General features: G+C 55.7%; 2 protein-coding genes across 2 annotated transcripts; one reads left to right on the forward strand and one right to left on the reverse strand.

The window, feature by feature from the left end:
* The first annotated feature begins 2580 nt into the window (after window positions 1-2580).
* C7H14orf180 (chromosome 7 C14orf180 homolog) lies at window positions 2581-5478 on the forward strand. Its single transcript, XM_004665565.1, has 4 exons — window positions 2581-2688; window positions 4273-4402; window positions 4772-4804; window positions 5243-5478. Exons 1-4 carry the CDS (start codon window positions 2581-2583, stop codon window positions 5476-5478), a joined length of 507 nt encoding a protein of 168 aa, XP_004665622.1.
* A 2765-nt stretch (window positions 5479-8243) lies between these two features.
* Tmem179 (transmembrane protein 179) lies at window positions 8244-17812 on the reverse strand. Its single transcript, XM_004665642.3, has 4 exons — window positions 17461-17812; window positions 12474-12611; window positions 10772-10850; window positions 8244-9619 (listed from the first exon to the last, which is right to left on the reverse strand). Exons 1-4 carry the CDS (start codon window positions 17763-17765, stop codon window positions 9440-9442), a joined length of 702 nt encoding a protein of 233 aa, XP_004665699.1. The 5' UTR covers window positions 17766-17812; the 3' UTR covers window positions 8244-9439.
* Window positions 17813-18051: the final 239 nt, after the last annotated feature.

Below are 18051 nucleotides of genomic sequence, written 5' to 3' on the forward strand. Positions count from 1 at the left end.
ACAGATGTGGTCAGCCAGGCCCTCTGTGCCCCTTGCAGGCTGGTGGGAGAGGCCAAGGCATGAGGTAGGACCGCAGATGGAAAGACAAGTCACTGGGGTATCACCAACTCCCAAAGTCTTCAAGACATGTAGATGAGGGGGGGGCTCTGCATCAGCCCCCAAGACATTTTAGAAGGCTTGGGGGCTGGGGCTTTGGTGAGATCTGGGATCTAGGAAACAGGCAGAAGCCCCTGCCCTGCCCACCCCCGGCTTGCGCCCCAGGGCCAGCTGTCAGGCAGTACTTCTTCTTCCTGGGAGTTTCTGGGCTCCAGCAGGCTGTCAGTGCTGTGCCCACCTGCCTGGGCTCTGGAGTCCAGGACAACCATCCAACCCTGGTTCTGAGGCCCAGCTGTTGGCTCTCCCTCCCGGGGTCTGGGTTCCCACCCCCAGCAGCTCAATGTCCCTCTCGCTGGCCCCAAGGTTAAAGGAGCTGAGCCCCAGCACTAAGGGGGGTAGCTATAAGGTCACTTCCCAGAGTGAGGGACAAAGCTGAAGATGCCATGCCCTCCCCAGGCTGGCACTGTGTGGCAATGACACTGTGCAGGGCCCAGGCTCCTGGAACTATTTTCCGCCCTTTATCACCCATCTGTCACGAGCCTGCCTCTGAGCAACTGCACTCGAATTACGGCCTGTCCCCACTGGGGCCAAGGCCTCCACTATGGGGCGGGTGGGAGGTGGCACCCACAGGCGTGCCCCAGCTTCCACTGAGCGTGCCAGAGCTTCTCCCCTCCTTACCACTGGAGAGGAATGTGAGCCCAGAGTGTTCCCTCCACTTAACCAAGGCCACCAAGACCAGGATTTGAGCCAGACCCAGGGGACAAGGGACACAGGAAGCCTTGCTTCTACATAGAAGCTTTCTCAGAAGTCCCACACATACTCACACAACTGCTTCCCCATGTTCACAAACACAGGTAGGAACCAGGCATATTCTTGTGTGCAAACACAACCATAATTAAGCACATGCATTCTCACATTCACACTTATCTAGGACTCTTCTGCAAGTCATATATATTCACACAGCCATGTATCTACTCATACTTCATGCAAATCCCATGTATGCACATTCATAGACACATACACTCACAAACACATGAAATCTTGTGTGTATGCACACTTTGTTGTTCCACAATCCCCTGAAAGACCATGCAGTGGGTGCTCCTGCCAGAAGCATGGAGATACAGATACAGGAGGTGGCACCATCCCAGACAGCCTGGAGCATAAGCATTCCCCCCCACACACCGGCCCATGGCAGACCCCTTCCAAGCCCTGTTGCAATAAAGCATCACACTGCAATAGGAGGAAAGCAGCTTCCGTTGAAGTCATTGAGTCGTGCCCATGGGTCTAGGTGGACATCATTAACAGGCTTGCCTGTGATTGCTTGTGATCACCCACAATATTTATGCCTGCTCAGCCTCAAGACACAGCCCCTCCACTATCTCCTGCTGGAAGAAAGCATGGGGGCCCCTGGGGTGGCCTCTCAAGGCAGCTGTTCCTGGGAGGACACTGATGGTGTCCTGAATGGGGACAGGGCAAGATCCTCACTTCTGTCTGCTCTCAGGCCTCTGGGTCGAGGCCCGTGGGGAGTCCATGGAAGCCAGGGACCAACATCATGAAATGTAAGCATTTACTCCATACAGAGGAGCAGGGACACCTCCATTCTCTCTGATCTCAAGTCTCCCCCATTTGACAAGGGCGGGACTATGCACATGCACCTCGCCTAAAAATGAGGGCAGTTGGCCAGTGCCTGGCTCCCCTACATGGGGGCCCAGCAGGACCTGCTCCCAGAGCAGGACTGGAGGACGCAAAAGCCTCTGCTGAGGCTATAGAAGATCAGTCACCTGCAGGCCACAGGAAGGACTCCGACAAGCAGTGTGGCTCCTAGTGATGCAAAACATGGGCAGAGGAGGCATGTTAACACCAAAGGTGAGCAGTGGACACAGAAGAGAGATGGAGTCAGACAGATGCAGACAGAGAGAGGAAAACAGGCAGAGACGTGCATATGCACAGCACATTAGAGACCGAAAAGACAGGCAAAGAGGAAAGGGGACAGAGAGGGGAAGAGATAGACACCTTGGGCTGTGCGTCAGGGGCCAGCCCACAGAGGCAGCAGACCCTCCAGAAGAGCCTTTTCTGGAACAGCGGGTTCCTGACAATGCAAAGTCCCCACGGGCCTATTCCCAGTGTCACCTGCTGACAAGGCTGCACAGAGGTGTTTACTGCAGCAAACTTCCCAAGCAGCACATGACAGCGGTGGCTGTAAATCTCAGGTTATCAGCCCAAAGGAATATTATGTAGTCGTCAAAGGTGACAATTATGAAGACTGGCTGTGGAGAAAATTGCTGACGGCAGGGTTTTGAGATGGCAGGGCGCAGGATTCATCTGCGCCAGGGGCGCCACAAAGGAAAGCTGGTGTCGGCAGGAACGGTGGGAGTGAAGCCTCCCTGGCCTCCAGCAAGGGACTTGCTCATGGGTTTATCTCTATCCCTACAAGTATTGCTTACACAGTGCATACCATCTTGTCTTAGGACCATGCTCCCATAAATGAGGACTGCAGCTCAAGCCTCGCACCCTGACTCCCAGCCAGAGACACAGCATCCAGTCAGAAAGAATGAGGCTGTGTGGAGTTCCCAGCCCCCCGGGGCCCAGAGGGTAAGGCAGCCCCCAGCCCTGGAGACACACACTCCACAGGCCGGGATTCTGCTTCCAGGGGGGAGGGGGAGGGGGCAAGGATGGGCAGGGCCCCTGCCCTTGCCCTCAAGCTGTCTTCTGCCCCAGGAGTCTGGGGAGGTAAACGGCTGGGGCCTGTCCGCCATACAGAAAAGCGATACCACCTTGACGACTCTGGCCCAAGCACGAGGTGCAGCGTGGCAAGGTCAAGGACACAGAGGAGAACTAGCACAGAGGGAGGGTTGTGTATGGTCTCGGGCCAAGGTCCAGGGCAGGGGGTCAGCATGCAAAGACAGCAAGGCTGGACAGCCAGACCGAAGACGCTGGAGGAACGGAGAGCACTGCTAGACAGAGGCATGGAGAGTGGGGGCCCTGGAAGGCTGCAGGGCTGGTTATCCAGGGAGAAGGGTGTTGGAGCAAGAGAAGGCAGAGCTCCAGCAGGCAGAGGCTGTCACAGGCTAAAAAGGGGGGGGTGACAGGGGAGTGGCTTATCTCTAAGGAGCATGTGCAGGGTCTAAGTAGGAGGGGACCTGAGGCAGACTCAGCTCTCTGCCAGGCCAGAGGAGGGACGACTATGAACTAGCAAGCCTCAGCACCAGGTGGTCATGTAACCCCGTACCCAGTGCCCATGTGCTCTCAGACAGCCTGTGTCCCAAGTCACAGACAAGCACACAGAGGCCTGGAGCTTATGCCCCACAGTGAACTGAAGCAGGATGGAAAAGTGGTCCCTGGGCATGCTGTGTGGGCACTACCCTCTGCCACCCTCCAAGCAGCCTAAAGCTTGCTCTCAGGTAGAGGGAGGCAGAAATCCCATGGAGGAGATGCCAGGGGCCAGCCACAACCACCAACTAGACTGGATCACTCCACTGACCCAGACCCTATTGGTAGGAACTTGCATACTCTGACCTAAACCTGGGACCTCTGTTCCATTAGTCCCCCATGCCCCAGGGTCCTCCTCACAGTTCCTGTATGGGTCTGAGCAGCAGCCTAGCATCTGAACTATGTAGAGGAATTAGCCATGTGGGGGAGAAGGGTTCACCAACTTGCCAGAGCCTCCAAAACCAGATCTAAACTATCTGGCAGCCCCTGTCCTGAGAAATGTGACAGGAGCCTGGTGTGTTTCAAGCCAGGCACACTGCCACTCACTCAGCAGTGCCTCAGCTCTAGACCCCATCCTGGCCAACAAGCCCACTGGTCACCAGGTACTCTATATCTGGACCTTTGGACCTTTGACTATCCCAAAGGGGTGAGCGAGCTCATCTACAGAGAGCTCAGTTATCCATCTTAGTCAGTTCTGATCACACCTCCTTATGCAGAGATTTCCCTCAGATATGCTTGGGATTGGCAGGCCTTGTCTACTTGTGATTGTCCAAGACTCACTCCCATGGAGCAGTAGGTCAGGGACTGGGGCAGGGTGGAGGACAGACCTTGGGTCTCTATGGCCCTCTCTGGTCCTCTACAGCAACTTTTACATAAAGTCCAGAGGTGGTGGCAGAGACCTCCTTCAGGGCTGTCAAGCTCCAGCTGGGGAGCTTCATGGCCATCTGCTCCCCATTCCAATCCCAGGAGGCCAACAGGAAGCATCCCCCTTCCATCCTGAGATCCAGCCTCAAGGAACGTGGGTGCCAAGGGACTGAACCACAGAAGGCCTCGAGGCATGTACGGTTCCGGGAGCCCTTGGAGGTGGCCGTCCATTGTAAGAGGGGCCCAGGGGCTTGCAGGCAAGACTGCAGGTGGGATGGGATGGGGACACTGCCAGTGCCTACACAGCTACAGCAGGGCCCAGGGCATCTGGAGAGACCACAGCCCCTGGCCTGCCTCTCAGACAGAGTCCCAACAGGCCCAGGTCATGGGGTCACTTCATAGAAGCTTGGTCGGGAAAGACACAGCCGAAGCTTCTCACATCCCTAGTGTGTGAGGAGATGGTAGGTCCCTGCAGAAGCTGGTGTCCCACCTGCAGAGCCAGGTGACAAGGCATTCAGGACCTGTCCTGGAGCCTGTGGGTGGTGGGATGAGAGGGCCTGAAGAGATCAGAGGGCTGAGCCATCTGTGGTCTCCTTCCCAGACATCGCCGGCAAGGATACAACTACTGTCAAAGGTAAGTTCTGAGCTGGTACCCCATCTTCCCAGGGGACCTGGGCCTACACCTCTACAGGAAAGATCCTGAGGGAGCCCTGACAGCTCTCCTGTCCCATACTCCTTCCCATTACCCCAGTCTCTGATTCAGCCTTTCCCTCTGCCTGTCCCAGTAATTACTCCAACCCCACAGGGCCAGGACCCTGATACACATATGTGGGCAGCAGTGCCTCCAAGTAGGTGCAATCTGCCTTGGGCAGGGGGCACAAGAACCATACCCTCAGACCCTTACCTATTACCCCCATGGGAGGCACAGCGCCATCTATAAGTCAACAGCCAGACAGCATGAGTCTTCCTCAATCCCTTCCCTGCTGGCCCTGCCAGGAAGGGGCACAGCTCACCAGACCTAACTAGAGAGGGTCAGGGCACAAGGTTGATCCACCCACCCTCCCTTCCACAGTATCCAGACAGCTCCCGTCCCGTGGTGGTTCCCTGCTTCAGCCCACGCCCCGAGGTGGCTCCCTGCTCCTGCGACTGAGCGTGTGTGTCCTGCTTGGCATGGTGCTGGGCTTCTACTGTGGCCAGGCCAAACCCATCACAATGGCCCTGGAAGACCTCCGGGCTTGGCTCCTCGTTCCCATGCTGCGCCTGTGGCACGTGGTCCTCGCCTGCTGGCACTGCCTTCTGCAACTTTGACCTGTGGTTGGATGGCATTGTCATGTTGGCATGGCCTTGGTGGACGAGGTTGTGATAGCCTCAGGGTGCATGGTATTACCTCTAGACAATCTTCGAGGAGCAAGACAGTGGGGACAGGGTAGCTGTGGGTTTCCTGGTGGCTGTGAATCCAGGCACTGAAGCTAACAGAACAGAGCCTTGGGAGCACACTAGAAAAGGAACCTCCCTGATATGGTGCAGCAGACACCCCTGCTTCAGTCAGCACAGGCTGGTGTCTATCCCAACACTGCATCAGAGAAAGGTTCCATCACTGTGGCTGGGGCCTCACTGCTCGTGTGCAACCCTCACTCAGAACCCCTCACCTGGAGGTCACCATGCATGGGCCCTTAAGGACAGACACCACCCACATTATGGTGCAGCTCAAGAAGGCAAGCCCCAGCCTCCTGCTGCTCTGAGAAGTGTGACCTGACCCTTGCAACCCCATCAGGAGACAGCATCTGGAAGGGGCCTCCCTCTCCCTCTGCAATCCACAGGGGCCCCTGTGGATGTCAGGGTGCCATCCTCTGCACCCAGGTCTGATACCCTGATCAGCATCAAGAGGTGTTGGGAAAAAAAAAAGAGGTGTTGGGATGTGAGGGCCAAAGGGAGGGTAGGACTACTTATAATGCACTCTTCCAGACATAATTTGGCCTCGATATCCATGACCTTGCAGTTCTCAGCACTACCTACACAAGACCCTCATAATGGAAGGAAAAGATGATATCAAAATAAAAGAGAGACTAGGGCTGGAGAGATGGCTTAGCAGTTAAGCACTTGTCTGTGAAGCCTAAGGACTCTGGTTCAAGGATCAATTCCCCAGGACCCACATTAGACAGATGCACAAGGGGGCGCACACATCTGGAGTTCGTTTGCAATGGCTGGAGGCCCTGATGTGCCCATTCTCTCTCTCTTCTCTCTCTCTCTCTCTCCCCCTTCCTCCCTCCTTCTCTCTTCCTCTCTTTCTCTCTGTCGCTCTCAAATAAATAAATAAAAATAAACAAAAAAATTTTAAAAAATAAGAAAGAGACTAATTGAGAGGGGGAGGGGATATGACAAAGAGTGGATTTGTGAAGGGGAAAGTGGGGGAGGGGAGGGAATGATCATGGTTTATTGTCTATAATTATGGAAATTATAAATTTAAAAAAAAAAGTTTTAAGGCCTGGCATGGTGGCACACGCCTTTAATCCCAGTTCTCAGGAGGCAGAGGTAGGAGGATCGCCGTGAGTTCGAGGCCACCCTGAGACTACATAGTGAATTCCAGGTCAGCCTGGGCTAGAGCAAGACCCAACCTCGAAAAACCAAAAAGAAAAAAAAAAGTTTTAAGAAAAAGAGGCGTAGGGGTACTGTGGTGTCGAGGAAGAAAACCCAGACAAGGCCAAAAAAGCTCTGGATTAAGCTGCCCTTGGGACACAACCATGGTGCCTGGGCCTTGCTACAGGGAGCCACAACCAAGCCCAAAGTAGCCAGCTGAGAGCCTGTGCAGCCCCCGACCCTGGGTAGACATGGTTCTGTCACCCTACATGGGTGGAAGCATTAAGTACAGAGGGGAGGACCATAGTCAGACACCAGGAAATCCCACCAGCGGGCCTCTGCGCTTCCCCTGGACCATCCTCTGAGGCGTGTTTGAGGGGGTTAGAGTGAGACTTGACAGCATAGCTGTCCTCTCACTGTGCCCTCACTGTGGGTAGAAATGGATTTTCTATTAAAATACCTGCAAACAACCTCTTCAGCCTCTGGATTTTTACAGAAATGGAGGATGTGAGACACTTGCTTTTCTGGGCATCAAAGTCTCCCTCCCTCCTCTAGCCCATGAGAACTTGAGGGATCCTTCAAGTCCCTGGGGCTACATCCTCCCCAGAAAAACCCACCTGGACTTCTAGTGCCCTAGGGAGCCACCTGTGCTTCTCTGGGCCTTATGGACCCCTCACAGTGTTCTGCAGCTGCAGAGCTTTGGACACAGTGCAGAGGGGTCCAGTGGAGAGGGACCCTGCTTCCAGGAGAGACCTAGAGAGGAAGGCCTGGGGGTTCAGCCTCCACTATCAGCCATCCCCATGGTTACTGCCCCAGTATCTCATCTCACCCTGGGAAAGGACAGACTCATTATTAGTCCACATTCCAGATGGGAAACAGAAGCTCAGAGAGACGCAGTCACAGGAGGTGAGGTCCCTGTGCCTGGGTTAGAAGTTGAGTGCCCGCTACAGAGGAAATGGCCTCCTCAAGCCCGCTTCACTCCTCATGGCCAACGCTCATTTCAAAGGCTACACAGACATGTGCCTGGCTCTGCAGGGGCCAAAAAGCTGCCTCAGATATTTTTGGTTTAGGCTTTCTGTGTGTCTCTCTCTCTCTCGCTCGCTCGCTCGCTCTCACTCTCACTCTCCCTCTTTTTAGTTTATTTTATTTTTTCGCAATGTTGGGGATGAACCCAGAGTGTCATCCATGCTAGGCAAGTACCCTACCGCTAGGTTACATGCCCAGCCCCCCAGTTGTTTTTGAATAACTGTTGCTCAAAGATGAACACATGTCTAAGAGAAATCACTGTGGAGCCACACAGGAAGCAGGGATATTCAAGCCTGTGAAAACGCACAGGCATGGAGGGCTGCCCTACCAAAGGCCGTGTCCAGTGAGCGTCTGCAACTGAGCAGGATGTGACTGTGCAAAATCAGTAAGGAACAGCGCTTTGAGCCATGGGAGTGAGGAGAATGCCAGAGAAGGGGGCAGAAACACTGAGAAGCTCGTAGTCCACAGTCTCAGGTGTTTCATCTTTATTTTGCTTTGAGAAACTGACACATGACAGCTTAGGACTCCCCGCTGTGAAGTCCCACCAGGAGGACTGCAACAAGGTTGTTCCATGAGGGGCCAAGAGAGAAGCAAGAGGAGTGTTGGCAGCAACCTGGGGGCGCATCAGTGCCCACAGTCACTGCCTGCCTCCTGCCATCCAACCTGGGGAAGACACTAGCCCAGACAGACACCCCAGCCTCATGCCATAGCTCTGCCAGAACTCAAGCCAGCAGCCCCTCCCAAGAGACTCTGGGGCCTTGGCATCTAGGGGACAGGTCTGTGTGTCTGTAGGTAAATGCAGGTCTCTTGACCTAACCTGGCCCCAGAATAGCTCCCAAGAACTCCCAAGAGCAGCCACCAAGAGCAGCCACTGGGTCCCAGAAGCCCCACCTTGCCCTGCTCCTTTAGGTCCCAGATGGCTGCAGCCTGAAAGGGGGACAGGGCAGAGCGGGCAGCAGGAGCCAGAAGTGGTAGGATGACCGCAGCGGGACACAGCTGCAGGCTAGGACCACGGCCACTGAGCATGCTCCCTGAGCCCCAGGGAGGACGGGCCTCTTGCACCCTGGGCCCTCACTCCTGGTAACACAGAGGTGCATGCCAGCCAGGGAGCCATGAGGGGAAGAGGACACTGGGTTCTCTTGAAAGGGAACAGCCAAGAAGTTCTGGGTGTCCTCACAGAGCAGGGGACAGAGCCCAGCCCAAGGTTCTGGGTCACTACCAGCCTCCTCCACCTGCTGCTGTGGGGCCCTCAGCTGCAGACCCTGTCCACTGGAAAGGTTGCCTCCTCCTGGGAGACCAGGGACACAGGTGTAGCACAGCCATTGGGGGTGCAGAGGGGCAGCCAATGGCATGCCCTTCACCTCTGCTGCAGCTCTGCTTCTCTCCCTCTCTCTCTCTCTCTCTCTCTCATAAACATGCCCTCGCACACACAGAAGCAGGGTGTGGGCCACACAATGTGACGTGGGGGGTCTGAGAGGACAGGAAGCCAGGAGGAATGCTCTCGCCAGATATCTCTGTGATGTTGTCTGGGTCACCTTGTGCTTTCCTCGCAGCTGGCAGGACTAAGGGAACATGTGCAGGCTGGCTGGCCTGGGTGATGTCCCCGGTATGCTCCAGGGCAGGCGTCTGTGTGGGGGGGCTGGGACTGCTCCCCACTTCACAGAGCTTAGATGACGGCACTCTTCTCTCCCCGGAAGGAGGCGCGGGAGGCCGGCCTGGCCAGCAGCAGCTCCTTCTCATGGACCAAGCTGTCCAGCAGGTCCTCCTGGCGGTAGTTGTGGTAGACCTTCAGGAAGGCCAAGGTGGTGATGGCCAGCCAGGCCAGCCACGAGGCCCAGAGACCAAACTGTGCAGAGGGAAGGGCAGTGTCAGAGGTGGGAGGGATGGTGCCCACCATATCCCATCTAGCAGCCCTGGCTCTGCAGGGAAGGGTGGGCACACTGAGAAGCCAGAGGCGGCTGCAGGGACCTGAGACCCACACGCCCCACCGTTTGCTTCCCCTCTGCAGTGACCATCATGCCCAGCACCCACCTGCCCTCCAGAAACCTAGGTTTTGATGAAGATCTGGGGTGCTAGGCCATCCTTACCCTGCTGGTGGGGTCTCCTGGGGCGGAGCTGGTCCCAGCAGCGCTCCCTCCTCCCTCCCACAGCCCCAGAGTCAGGGAGCCCTCCAACCACTGGAATAAATTGACCTTTATCTGCTGCTGCCAAACGGCTGAAGGAGAAACAATTTAATCAGCTCCAGGCCTGCTCCGCATCAAACTGCTTCTCATCTGTGCATGCCTGTCCACAGACTGGCTCATGCCTCATCTAACGGACATGAATTAGGTCTGAGACAGCTTCTACTACATTTGCATGAAGGTGTCTTCGACCATTTCAGCTCATCTCAGCAAAGAACCTTCAGACTCCCCTGGACTCTTGGCAGTAACAAGAGACCTCAGCTCAGCCATTGGCCAGCCTGGTCCTTCGGAGTCTGGATGAGGACATGGTGGCCAGGCATCCATGCTCAGCCCCACTTGGTGTCCCTCATGTGCCTCAGCTCTGTCTGAAGCTCAGATGTAGCTTTCAAGGGACAGGAAAATCCCAGGGTTTCCCCAAAGATCCTCACTGACTGCTATGTGCCTGCCTACCACCTAGAGGTCACCTGGAAGGTAGGGCAGCACAGGGGAGGGGTGTCCAGGAGTGGACCCTTCACCCCACACTCATAATGTACAAGGTTCTGTTCATTAACAACCCTGACCCTCTAGCAATCTCTTCTCTGAATGCAGCTCTCCTGGGGCAAATGAGAATCCAAACTCTTTGTACCCCTGGAGACCCAAGATCCCATGCCCAGTTTAAGCATCACCTCCCCTCTCCAACCCAGCCACCAGCACTTGCCACCTTCTGCCTCAGGGCACCTTCTTGCTCTCCATATCTGTCCATGTCCTGCCTTCCCCACCCCACCCCCAACAAAAGCCCTGCTCAGACCACCGCCCTTCCTACATAAAGCCCCACCTACCTGGGCGATGGCAAATTGATGGTAGAAGGCAGAGTTGTCCACGTTCAGCTCCAAGTCCACCTCCTGGAGCTTCTCACAGCTGAAATAGCAAGATGCCAGGTGGGCACCCAAGCCAGGAGGCAAAAGAGCAGCTGGCCAAGGAACAGAGAGCAACACTCCAAAACAGTGAGGAGGTGGTCCCCACGGGGAGCAAGGGGAGGCCTTTGAGGACCTCACCAGGGGGGTCAGCCTCAAACCTTAGCTAAGAGCAGAAGAAAGGGGAATGGCAGAAGCCCCCACCTGGCTCTGGAGGACAAAGGCTGGCCTCAGCTCTTGTGTCACTGGGTCCCTGGATCCCAAAGTCTGGCACCTGGTAGTCAAAGGCTGTTAGAGGCAGGGAGCCAGAAGTTCCCCATCTAGCCCCTCAGACCTCCAGCCAAAGATGAGAGAGTTGTCCCCAAGCCACAAGGCACAACAGGCCTGCCTGGGTGCCACGGAGTTACCACAGGGGCAGTGGCCCCCCACCTAAGCACAAACCAACTCACATTTGGGCCCCAGGGTGGCAGCACAGGCAGAAACTAATAGATGGGGCAAATTATCAACTACAAAGTCCTTCACAAGACCTCCTCCCCTAGAGTGAGTCAGGCTGGAATCTAAGTGCCTCCAGGTGTCACTTAGTGCACTGGAGCATCTAGTCCTTAGGAGCATGAAGACCAGAGAGCAGAGACAGGTGCTGGAGGGAGGAAACAGCACTCTGGAGGTGAATACACAGGGGTGTGTAGCCGGGGGCTGCCTGCGCTGAGGAGGCCCATGGCCTGGGGAGCCAGAAGACAGAATGGGGGACAGTAGGGAAGAGTGGGTGGCAGCACCCAGCTGGGCATGGTAAAGGCTCTACCTACCACAGAGGCTTCCCTGAGTGTAGGCTCCCAAGGGACAGCCCATCCAGGGTTTCATGTCTCCTTTGCTTTGTACCCAGCTGCTGCAGAGACACCCCAAGGCCTGAGTATATAGATGGGGATAGGTTCCCCTGTTCCCAGGTCTGCAGTCACCTATCTTAGATATTGGGGTTCCAGATCAGACTTTGAGCCTCCCAAAGACAAGTTCCAAGGGTCCTGCCTCCAGGGTCTAGGACTTCTGAGGCTTGGGCAGTGGGCATCTTCCTTTCCTCATCCTCCTCTGGAAACAGGCAGCATGCCCTACTCTGGGCAAAATAAGCCAGATATGACACCAGCTCAGTTGGGGCCACATGCCATCAAAGTCCCTGGTGCACCAGGAATGCCTTATCTCCCCAGCACCTTCTGATCTTATCTTCCTTTCCCCATCCCACCTCAGCACATAAACCCTACTGTGGCCAAAGCCCCAGTCCTGGTGCCCACCCTGGGTCTCCACCTCCTACCCATAGCACAGGGAAGATTCCAGAGGCTATCTGGGATCCTGCTTCCCAACCCCAGTGACAAGACAAGATAGAGCTGCTGGCCACCTGCTCCTCCACATTGGCACCCTCCGTGTGTGACACCTCAAAGTCCTGAGCCAGGAAGGAGGTACTGCACACTGGGGGGCTAGGACTTAGGGAGAAAGCTCACCAATATGCATGTGTGGGGTACAGATAGGCAAAGCCTCATTCAGAAATGGATTCAGGAAGGAAGGGATCCTGGGTATCAGAAAAGGGGTAAAGAGTGTCCTCCAGGGAAGGGGCAGGCGACAGGACAGGGCACAGACGCACCTGTGAGACACAGTGCCCTTCTCAGTGATGGTATCACACCACATGGTGAAGCCCACGCTCACAATGGTGCTGGCGATGAAGACCAGGAAGACCACAAAGGCGCTGACCAGGAGGTTCAGGAAGGCGTAGAAGAAAGAGCTGCAAAGCCAGGGCAAGAGAGGGATGCTGGGAAAGCCATTCCAGGTCCATCCCCTTAGCAACACTCCCTGAAATGTGGGTACCCAAACCCTCTGGGTTTCCCAGTGGGCATCTGGAGCCCAAATGTGGCTTGCTTCCCTACTCTCAACTGTCCTCTCCACAGGGGTCCAATGGTGGTCATGGCTGCCTGTCTCATCCTCCCAGAGATCCAGAGTGAGACCTACACCATCACTGATGAACCAGGGAGGCAGTGCCAAGCCTGCAATCCAAAGCCCAGACGCCAGCACATACAATGGAATGAGATGCCTTTGCAAAGCCATCTGCACACAAGGCCGCCAACAAAGGCCATCCATTCAGTTTTCGGCTGCCATGGGTTGTGTCCCCCAGGTTCCTAGGTTGAAACATAAACCCCAAGGAGGCGACATTAGGAGGAGGGTCTTTGGGACTTCCAAATATCACCCAGCCTGGCTCTGAGTAAGTAACTAGGGGGCCCCAGTTAAATGAGGGTGCATCAGAGACATCCACCTTTCTGTCACTTCGCATTTCATGGCAACTCTTACAGCCCAGGCCCTGTGCATGGCACATTCAACCCTCCCCTACAGGACAGCCTCCTGCAGCCCTCCCAAGGACACAAGCTAGTGGTTCCCTCCATGTTTACCTTTCGGAATTAATAGAAGGTCCCACCAATTCCCCCCCAGCAAACCTTTCTGAAAGCTGGGCTGGCCATGGTATGCAGAAAGCAAAGCCTGACACTAGCTACAAACCAGTACCACATCCATAAATCTGGTCCCTTTTCAGTGGGGACAAAGCAGAGTTCTGAACACTTCCAGGCTGCAGCCCCAGCAGGGCATACCTTCCAGGTAGCCTCGTCTCTGCTATCACCTGGCCCGGAGACGCACAGGAGCTCTAGGCCCAGCTGTCCCCTCCCACCTCTGAGGCTATTGAGAACACAACTCCAACAGCCACATAAACCTGATTCTCTGCAGACTCCAGACACCCCACTGTACCCCCTGTTAAACAGGCATGAGTGTCCCCTCCCTTGCCCAGAAGAGGCAGCTTTCCCACTGACAGGGGAGGTCCACCAGGCTGTGTCACCATCAGCCAGCAATATCTGGCTCCTCTCTCTATTTCTGGTCATTTTCAGTTGAATCCGTAAGGTCTACCAGATCTTTAAAGAACTGGAAGTGCCCAGAGCAAAGCTAGACCTAGTCTCCTGAGTTTACACCACCACCTTCCTCTGCCCCCAAACGCACACCAAGGACAGGGCCAGATAGGACAACAGCTGGGAAGGAGAAACTCAGCACACACAGTGTTAACCCATCTTCCTCCTGCTGCCTCTCAGGGTGCCCAGCCTTGACTGTGCTGTCTCCATGGCGACAGATATCCCCGGAAGCCCTGGGAGCAATTTGAAGGCTGAACGACAGGTGTAGGCAGGCAGATGGGTTGTGTTAACCCAGCACTCCCTAGCCCGTCACTCACAAACTGCTGCCAACCCCAGCTCAAAGGGCTGCTATAGGGCAAGCTGGCACCAGTTCTAAGCCCACAGCTCACCTAGACCCTTCCACCTCCCTGACAGCACACCCCCTGATGCCACAGGTACAATGGATCCATTTGACCATTCTCTCAAGATGACATCCCTCAGTAATGCTGCCCCAGACTCTGCCCCACTGGACCTGAGCAGACATGCCCTATGCTGCTCCTTGGACACAACCTGTGATCCACAAGTTCAGCACCAACAAACAGGTCTGGAATTGGTTTCAGGGCAGTGCTCTACCTCTGCACTAGTTGGAAGGCACCAGGATGGTCTCATCTCAGAAGCCGAGTGTGCTGGTTAACCCTCTAAACCCAAGGACTGTATCCACTATGGGATGGATGGTTCCTTGCAGCCCTTTCCATCACGTGAGCTCCCTGTAAATGCCTTTCCTGGCCCCTTGACTGTTCCTGGCTCCTCTGCTGACCGGGCCAATGTGTTGGAACTGCTGCTCTGGGTTGAGAACCTTTGCCATCGCTGGCCCCTTCAAAAACCACCTTCCCAGAAGGCTGGGAGGCTGGAACTCACCAGCACAGTGCAGCTGAAGGGTCCACCTCTTGGCTAGGTCCTGAGTCTGTAAACATACTGAGGCCAGCCAGGTGACCATAAAACAAGCCTAAGGACCCAAGCATCTTTCTGTCACTTCGCATTTCATGGCAACTCTTACAGCCCAGGCCCTGTGCATGGCCTGAGGCCACAGAGACAAAAGAGACACACCTATCCTGGGCTCACCCACTGGAGTCCCCTCAGGCAGGTGTCCATGGATACTTGAACTATCCAGAGGACACAGTGGAGGGTGACAGCCAGACAGCCATGGGGCTTTTGTCAATAATTCCTGATGACCATGCATGCAGAACAATATAATCACATATCCCTGAAGGAGATAATGATGGACCTACCAGTGACTGCCCCTGATGGAACCCTGGACAGAGGTAATTCATGATAGGATAGGTGAGCTCCAAGAATGGAAGCAGAGGGACAGACACCCCCAATTGCTCCACAAACAACGCATTAACTGCCCATAACTGATGGGGTCAAGGATAGGGCAGTCCTCAGGATGCCATGACATGCCAAATCACCAAGAGTTTCTTAACTCCTGCTACAGGCTGGGCATACACAAGATGTTCATACAGCCTCCTTGAACATCTGCCTGCACAATTCATGAGACCTGGAAGGCCCAGGAACTCTAGACCTCAGTGTTCTATCTTTAACATGGGTTTGTTAGGGATTGGAGAGATGGGTAAGTGGTTAAGGCACTTGCCTGCAAAGCCTAAGGACTCAGGTTTGATTCCCCAGGACCCACATAAGCCAGATGCATAAGGTGGTACATGTTTATAGAGTTTGTTTGCAGTGGCTGGAGGCCCTGGTGGGCCCATTCTCTCTATATCTGCCTCTCCCCCCACCATCTCAAATAAATAAATTAATTAAATATTTAAAATAAATCAATAAAATAAGAAATAAAATGAGCTTGTTAGAGCCAGGCATGGTGGTGCACGCCTTTAATCCCAGCACTTGGGAGGCAAAGGTAGGAGGATCGCCATGATTCTGAGGCCAGCCTAAGACTACATAGTGTATTCCAGGGTAGTCTGGGCTAGATCAAGACCCTGTCTGAAAAACCAAAAAAATAAATAAATAAATAAAAGTAAATGGGCTGTTGAGGCTGGGGAGGTGGCTCAGTGCGCAAAGTATGCTCTGCTCAGGCACGCTGGGGGTGGCGGTGCACAGCTGTAACCCAGTACTGGGGAGATGGGAACCGGGGGGGTCCCTGGGGCTTACTGGTTAGCTCATCTAGCCAAATTGGTGAGCTCCATGTTCAATGAGAGCCCCTGTGAAAAGTTAAGGTGGAGAGAAACTGATGAAGACATCTAGCATCCTGGGTTTTCCCATGACATACTGTGGGGAGGAGGAGGCCCACAGCAGCGCAGGATTCTGTCCCAAGGACATGTCAGGCTCATACTGGGCAGAGCCCCAGCCTTACAGCCCAGAGTTTTACCCACTTCATTTGAAAGCCTTTGGGGGACAACCCTGGCTTCTCACGGCCCCCCTTTCCCAAGCCTTAGTGCAGTGGGTTTACATGTCTCCCCAAAAGCCCAGTTCTACCCGTGGTACCTGTGAGCACGGGGCACAGTCAGGGGTCACCCTGATTTGAGGATGGGCTCTTAACCCAGGGCTGTCCTCGTGAGTGGAGATGGGTAGAAACAATCAAGAGGCCATCCGAGGACAGAGATGGAGACTAGTGTGATCCAGCCCCAAGCCAAGAACCACCATGACAGCAGGGTCGCCAAGAATGGAAGAAGCATAGGGAGGGCCCAACCCAGAGACATTTGACCTTCTGGACCTGCAGGACACAACTGTTCGTGACCTTTTGTTAGAGCAGTCTCAAGACGTTCTCATACCTGGCTTCTGGGGTATGCACCCCTCTTCTAGGCTTCACAACCCTGCTAACCCTCTCTGTTCCCAAAGCCCCTTTCACCCTCCCCTCGGGCCCTCCTTCCATGCCAAAGCCAATCTGAGAGCTCACAGAGTAACAGTCGCCACCACCCTTCCTCCTGCCGTATTCACACGCTCAGAGCCCCTTGCTCATCTCTCATCTCCCTGCAAGCGTTGGGCAGAATTAAGGGAAGATCTGAGATGGCCTCCCTGACTCCCTGCAGGATCTCTGCAGTTTCTGGGCACAGCAGGCCTCAGCCAGGGAGGGAGTGGGTGGAGTGCCTGGGTGGCGCCAGCTGAGAACTCCAGGTGAACCGCATCCCACCAGCTCCAATATAGACAAAGTAGGGAAAAAAGAAGATGAAAATGGAAGTGCTGGGACCACAAAGCAGGGTCCTACCAACCACACACCCTCACTTTGCATCCCTCTAGCAAGACCTGTGCGCCAGGGTTGGGCTCAAGGGGTGCACTTCATACATCCCTCTATCATCCTTTCCCAGGTTGATGGGGAGGATGGAAGGGTGTCCTCTTTGCCCAAGATCTGTTCTCTCCCCGCACCCCATCCACAAGGGAGCAAACCAGACCCAAGACTATAGGGAACTATCCCAGGTCCCAGTAAGTCTGGCCCAGTTGAGCCAGGGCTCAGGCCTGGGCCATGACAATGCAACATCTGCAAGGGCTCGGTGCCAGGAAGCTGGAGCGATGTGCGCTCTAGAAGTGGGAAGGGGAAGATGTGCGAAGAATAGACGCTAGCTCCTCGTGGCCCCTGAGCCTGCGTGGTCAACAGGCATGAGGCCACGGAAATGAGGGCCCCGGTGCTGACACTGCAGGCCTGGGCGGCTGCGAGAGATGGAGGCAGGCCCCGGGGCGCTGCCAGCCCCCACTCACCCCTCGTGTCCCTTGCAGAGGAAGAAGAGCGTGCGCCAGGCATGCGCGGCGGCCAGCAGCAGCGACAGGAGGCTGGAGAGCAGGCTGAAACGGCAGGCGGCCGGCGGGCCCCACTCCTGCACGGTGAAGCGCTCGCGCTCCTGCACGGTCAGGTTGGCGCTCAGCCACATGCCCTCGGTGAAGAGCAGGCAGCGGCCGCGGAAGTCGTGGCCATTCTCGGACAGCGGCACCACCACCACGAAGCTGAACAGAAAAGCCAGAAAGTAGCAGACGCACTGCGCTAAGAGCACATTGTTGAGCGCCATGGCCCGGGCGGGGAGCGAGGGGCGCCGGGAGGCGGCGGCCCCAGGCTCCGGGAGGGGCCGCGCAGGCCCGGCCGAGCTGCGCGGGAGGCTGCGCAGTGGCGGCGCCCGTGGGTCCTGCGCGCGCCGGATGGACGCGTGCGCGCTGGCCGGTCAGCACCGCGGACAGCTGCCGGCGCGTGGCTGGACGGGAGCCCAGGGTGGGAAGGCACGCGGGACAAGGCCTGGCCGCAGAACCGAGCAGGAGCAGGGTGCGGCGAGGACGTATGGCTAGATGGGCCTAAGGAGT

This window comes from Jaculus jaculus, chromosome 7 (assembly GCF_020740685.1).
Source record: "Jaculus jaculus isolate mJacJac1 chromosome 7, mJacJac1.mat.Y.cur, whole genome shotgun sequence".
Classification (NCBI taxonomy): Eukaryota; Metazoa; Chordata; class Mammalia; order Rodentia; family Dipodidae; genus Jaculus; species Jaculus jaculus.

What these genes read in the sequence shown, in the direction of transcription:
- Tmem179 (XM_004665642.3), bottom strand. Translation starts at nt 17,765, where the DNA reads ATGGCGCTCAACAATGTGCTCTTAGCGCAGTGCGTCTGCTACTTTCTG. An exon ending in CTCTGCAAGGGACACGAGGG is followed by an intron (nt 12,612 to 17,460) that starts GTGAGTGGGGGC and finishes CTGGCTTTGCAG; the next exon opens with CTCTTTCTTCTACGCCTTCC. An exon ending in ATCAATTTGCCATCGCCCAG is followed by an intron (nt 9,620 to 10,771) that starts GTAGGTGGGGCT and finishes CCCTCTGCACAG; the next exon opens with TTTGGTCTCTGGGCCTCGTG.
- C7H14orf180 (XM_004665565.1), top strand. Translation starts at nt 2,581, where the DNA reads ATGAGGACTGCAGCTCAAGCCTCGCACCCTGACTCCCAGCCAGAGACA. An exon ending in CTTGGAGGTGGCCGTCCATT is followed by an intron (nt 4,403 to 4,771) that starts GTAAGAGGGGCC and finishes TCTCCTTCCCAG; the next exon opens with ACATCGCCGGCAAGGATACA. An exon ending in GGATACAACTACTGTCAAAG is followed by an intron (nt 4,805 to 5,242) that starts GTAAGTTCTGAG and finishes TCCCTTCCACAG; the next exon opens with TATCCAGACAGCTCCCGTCC.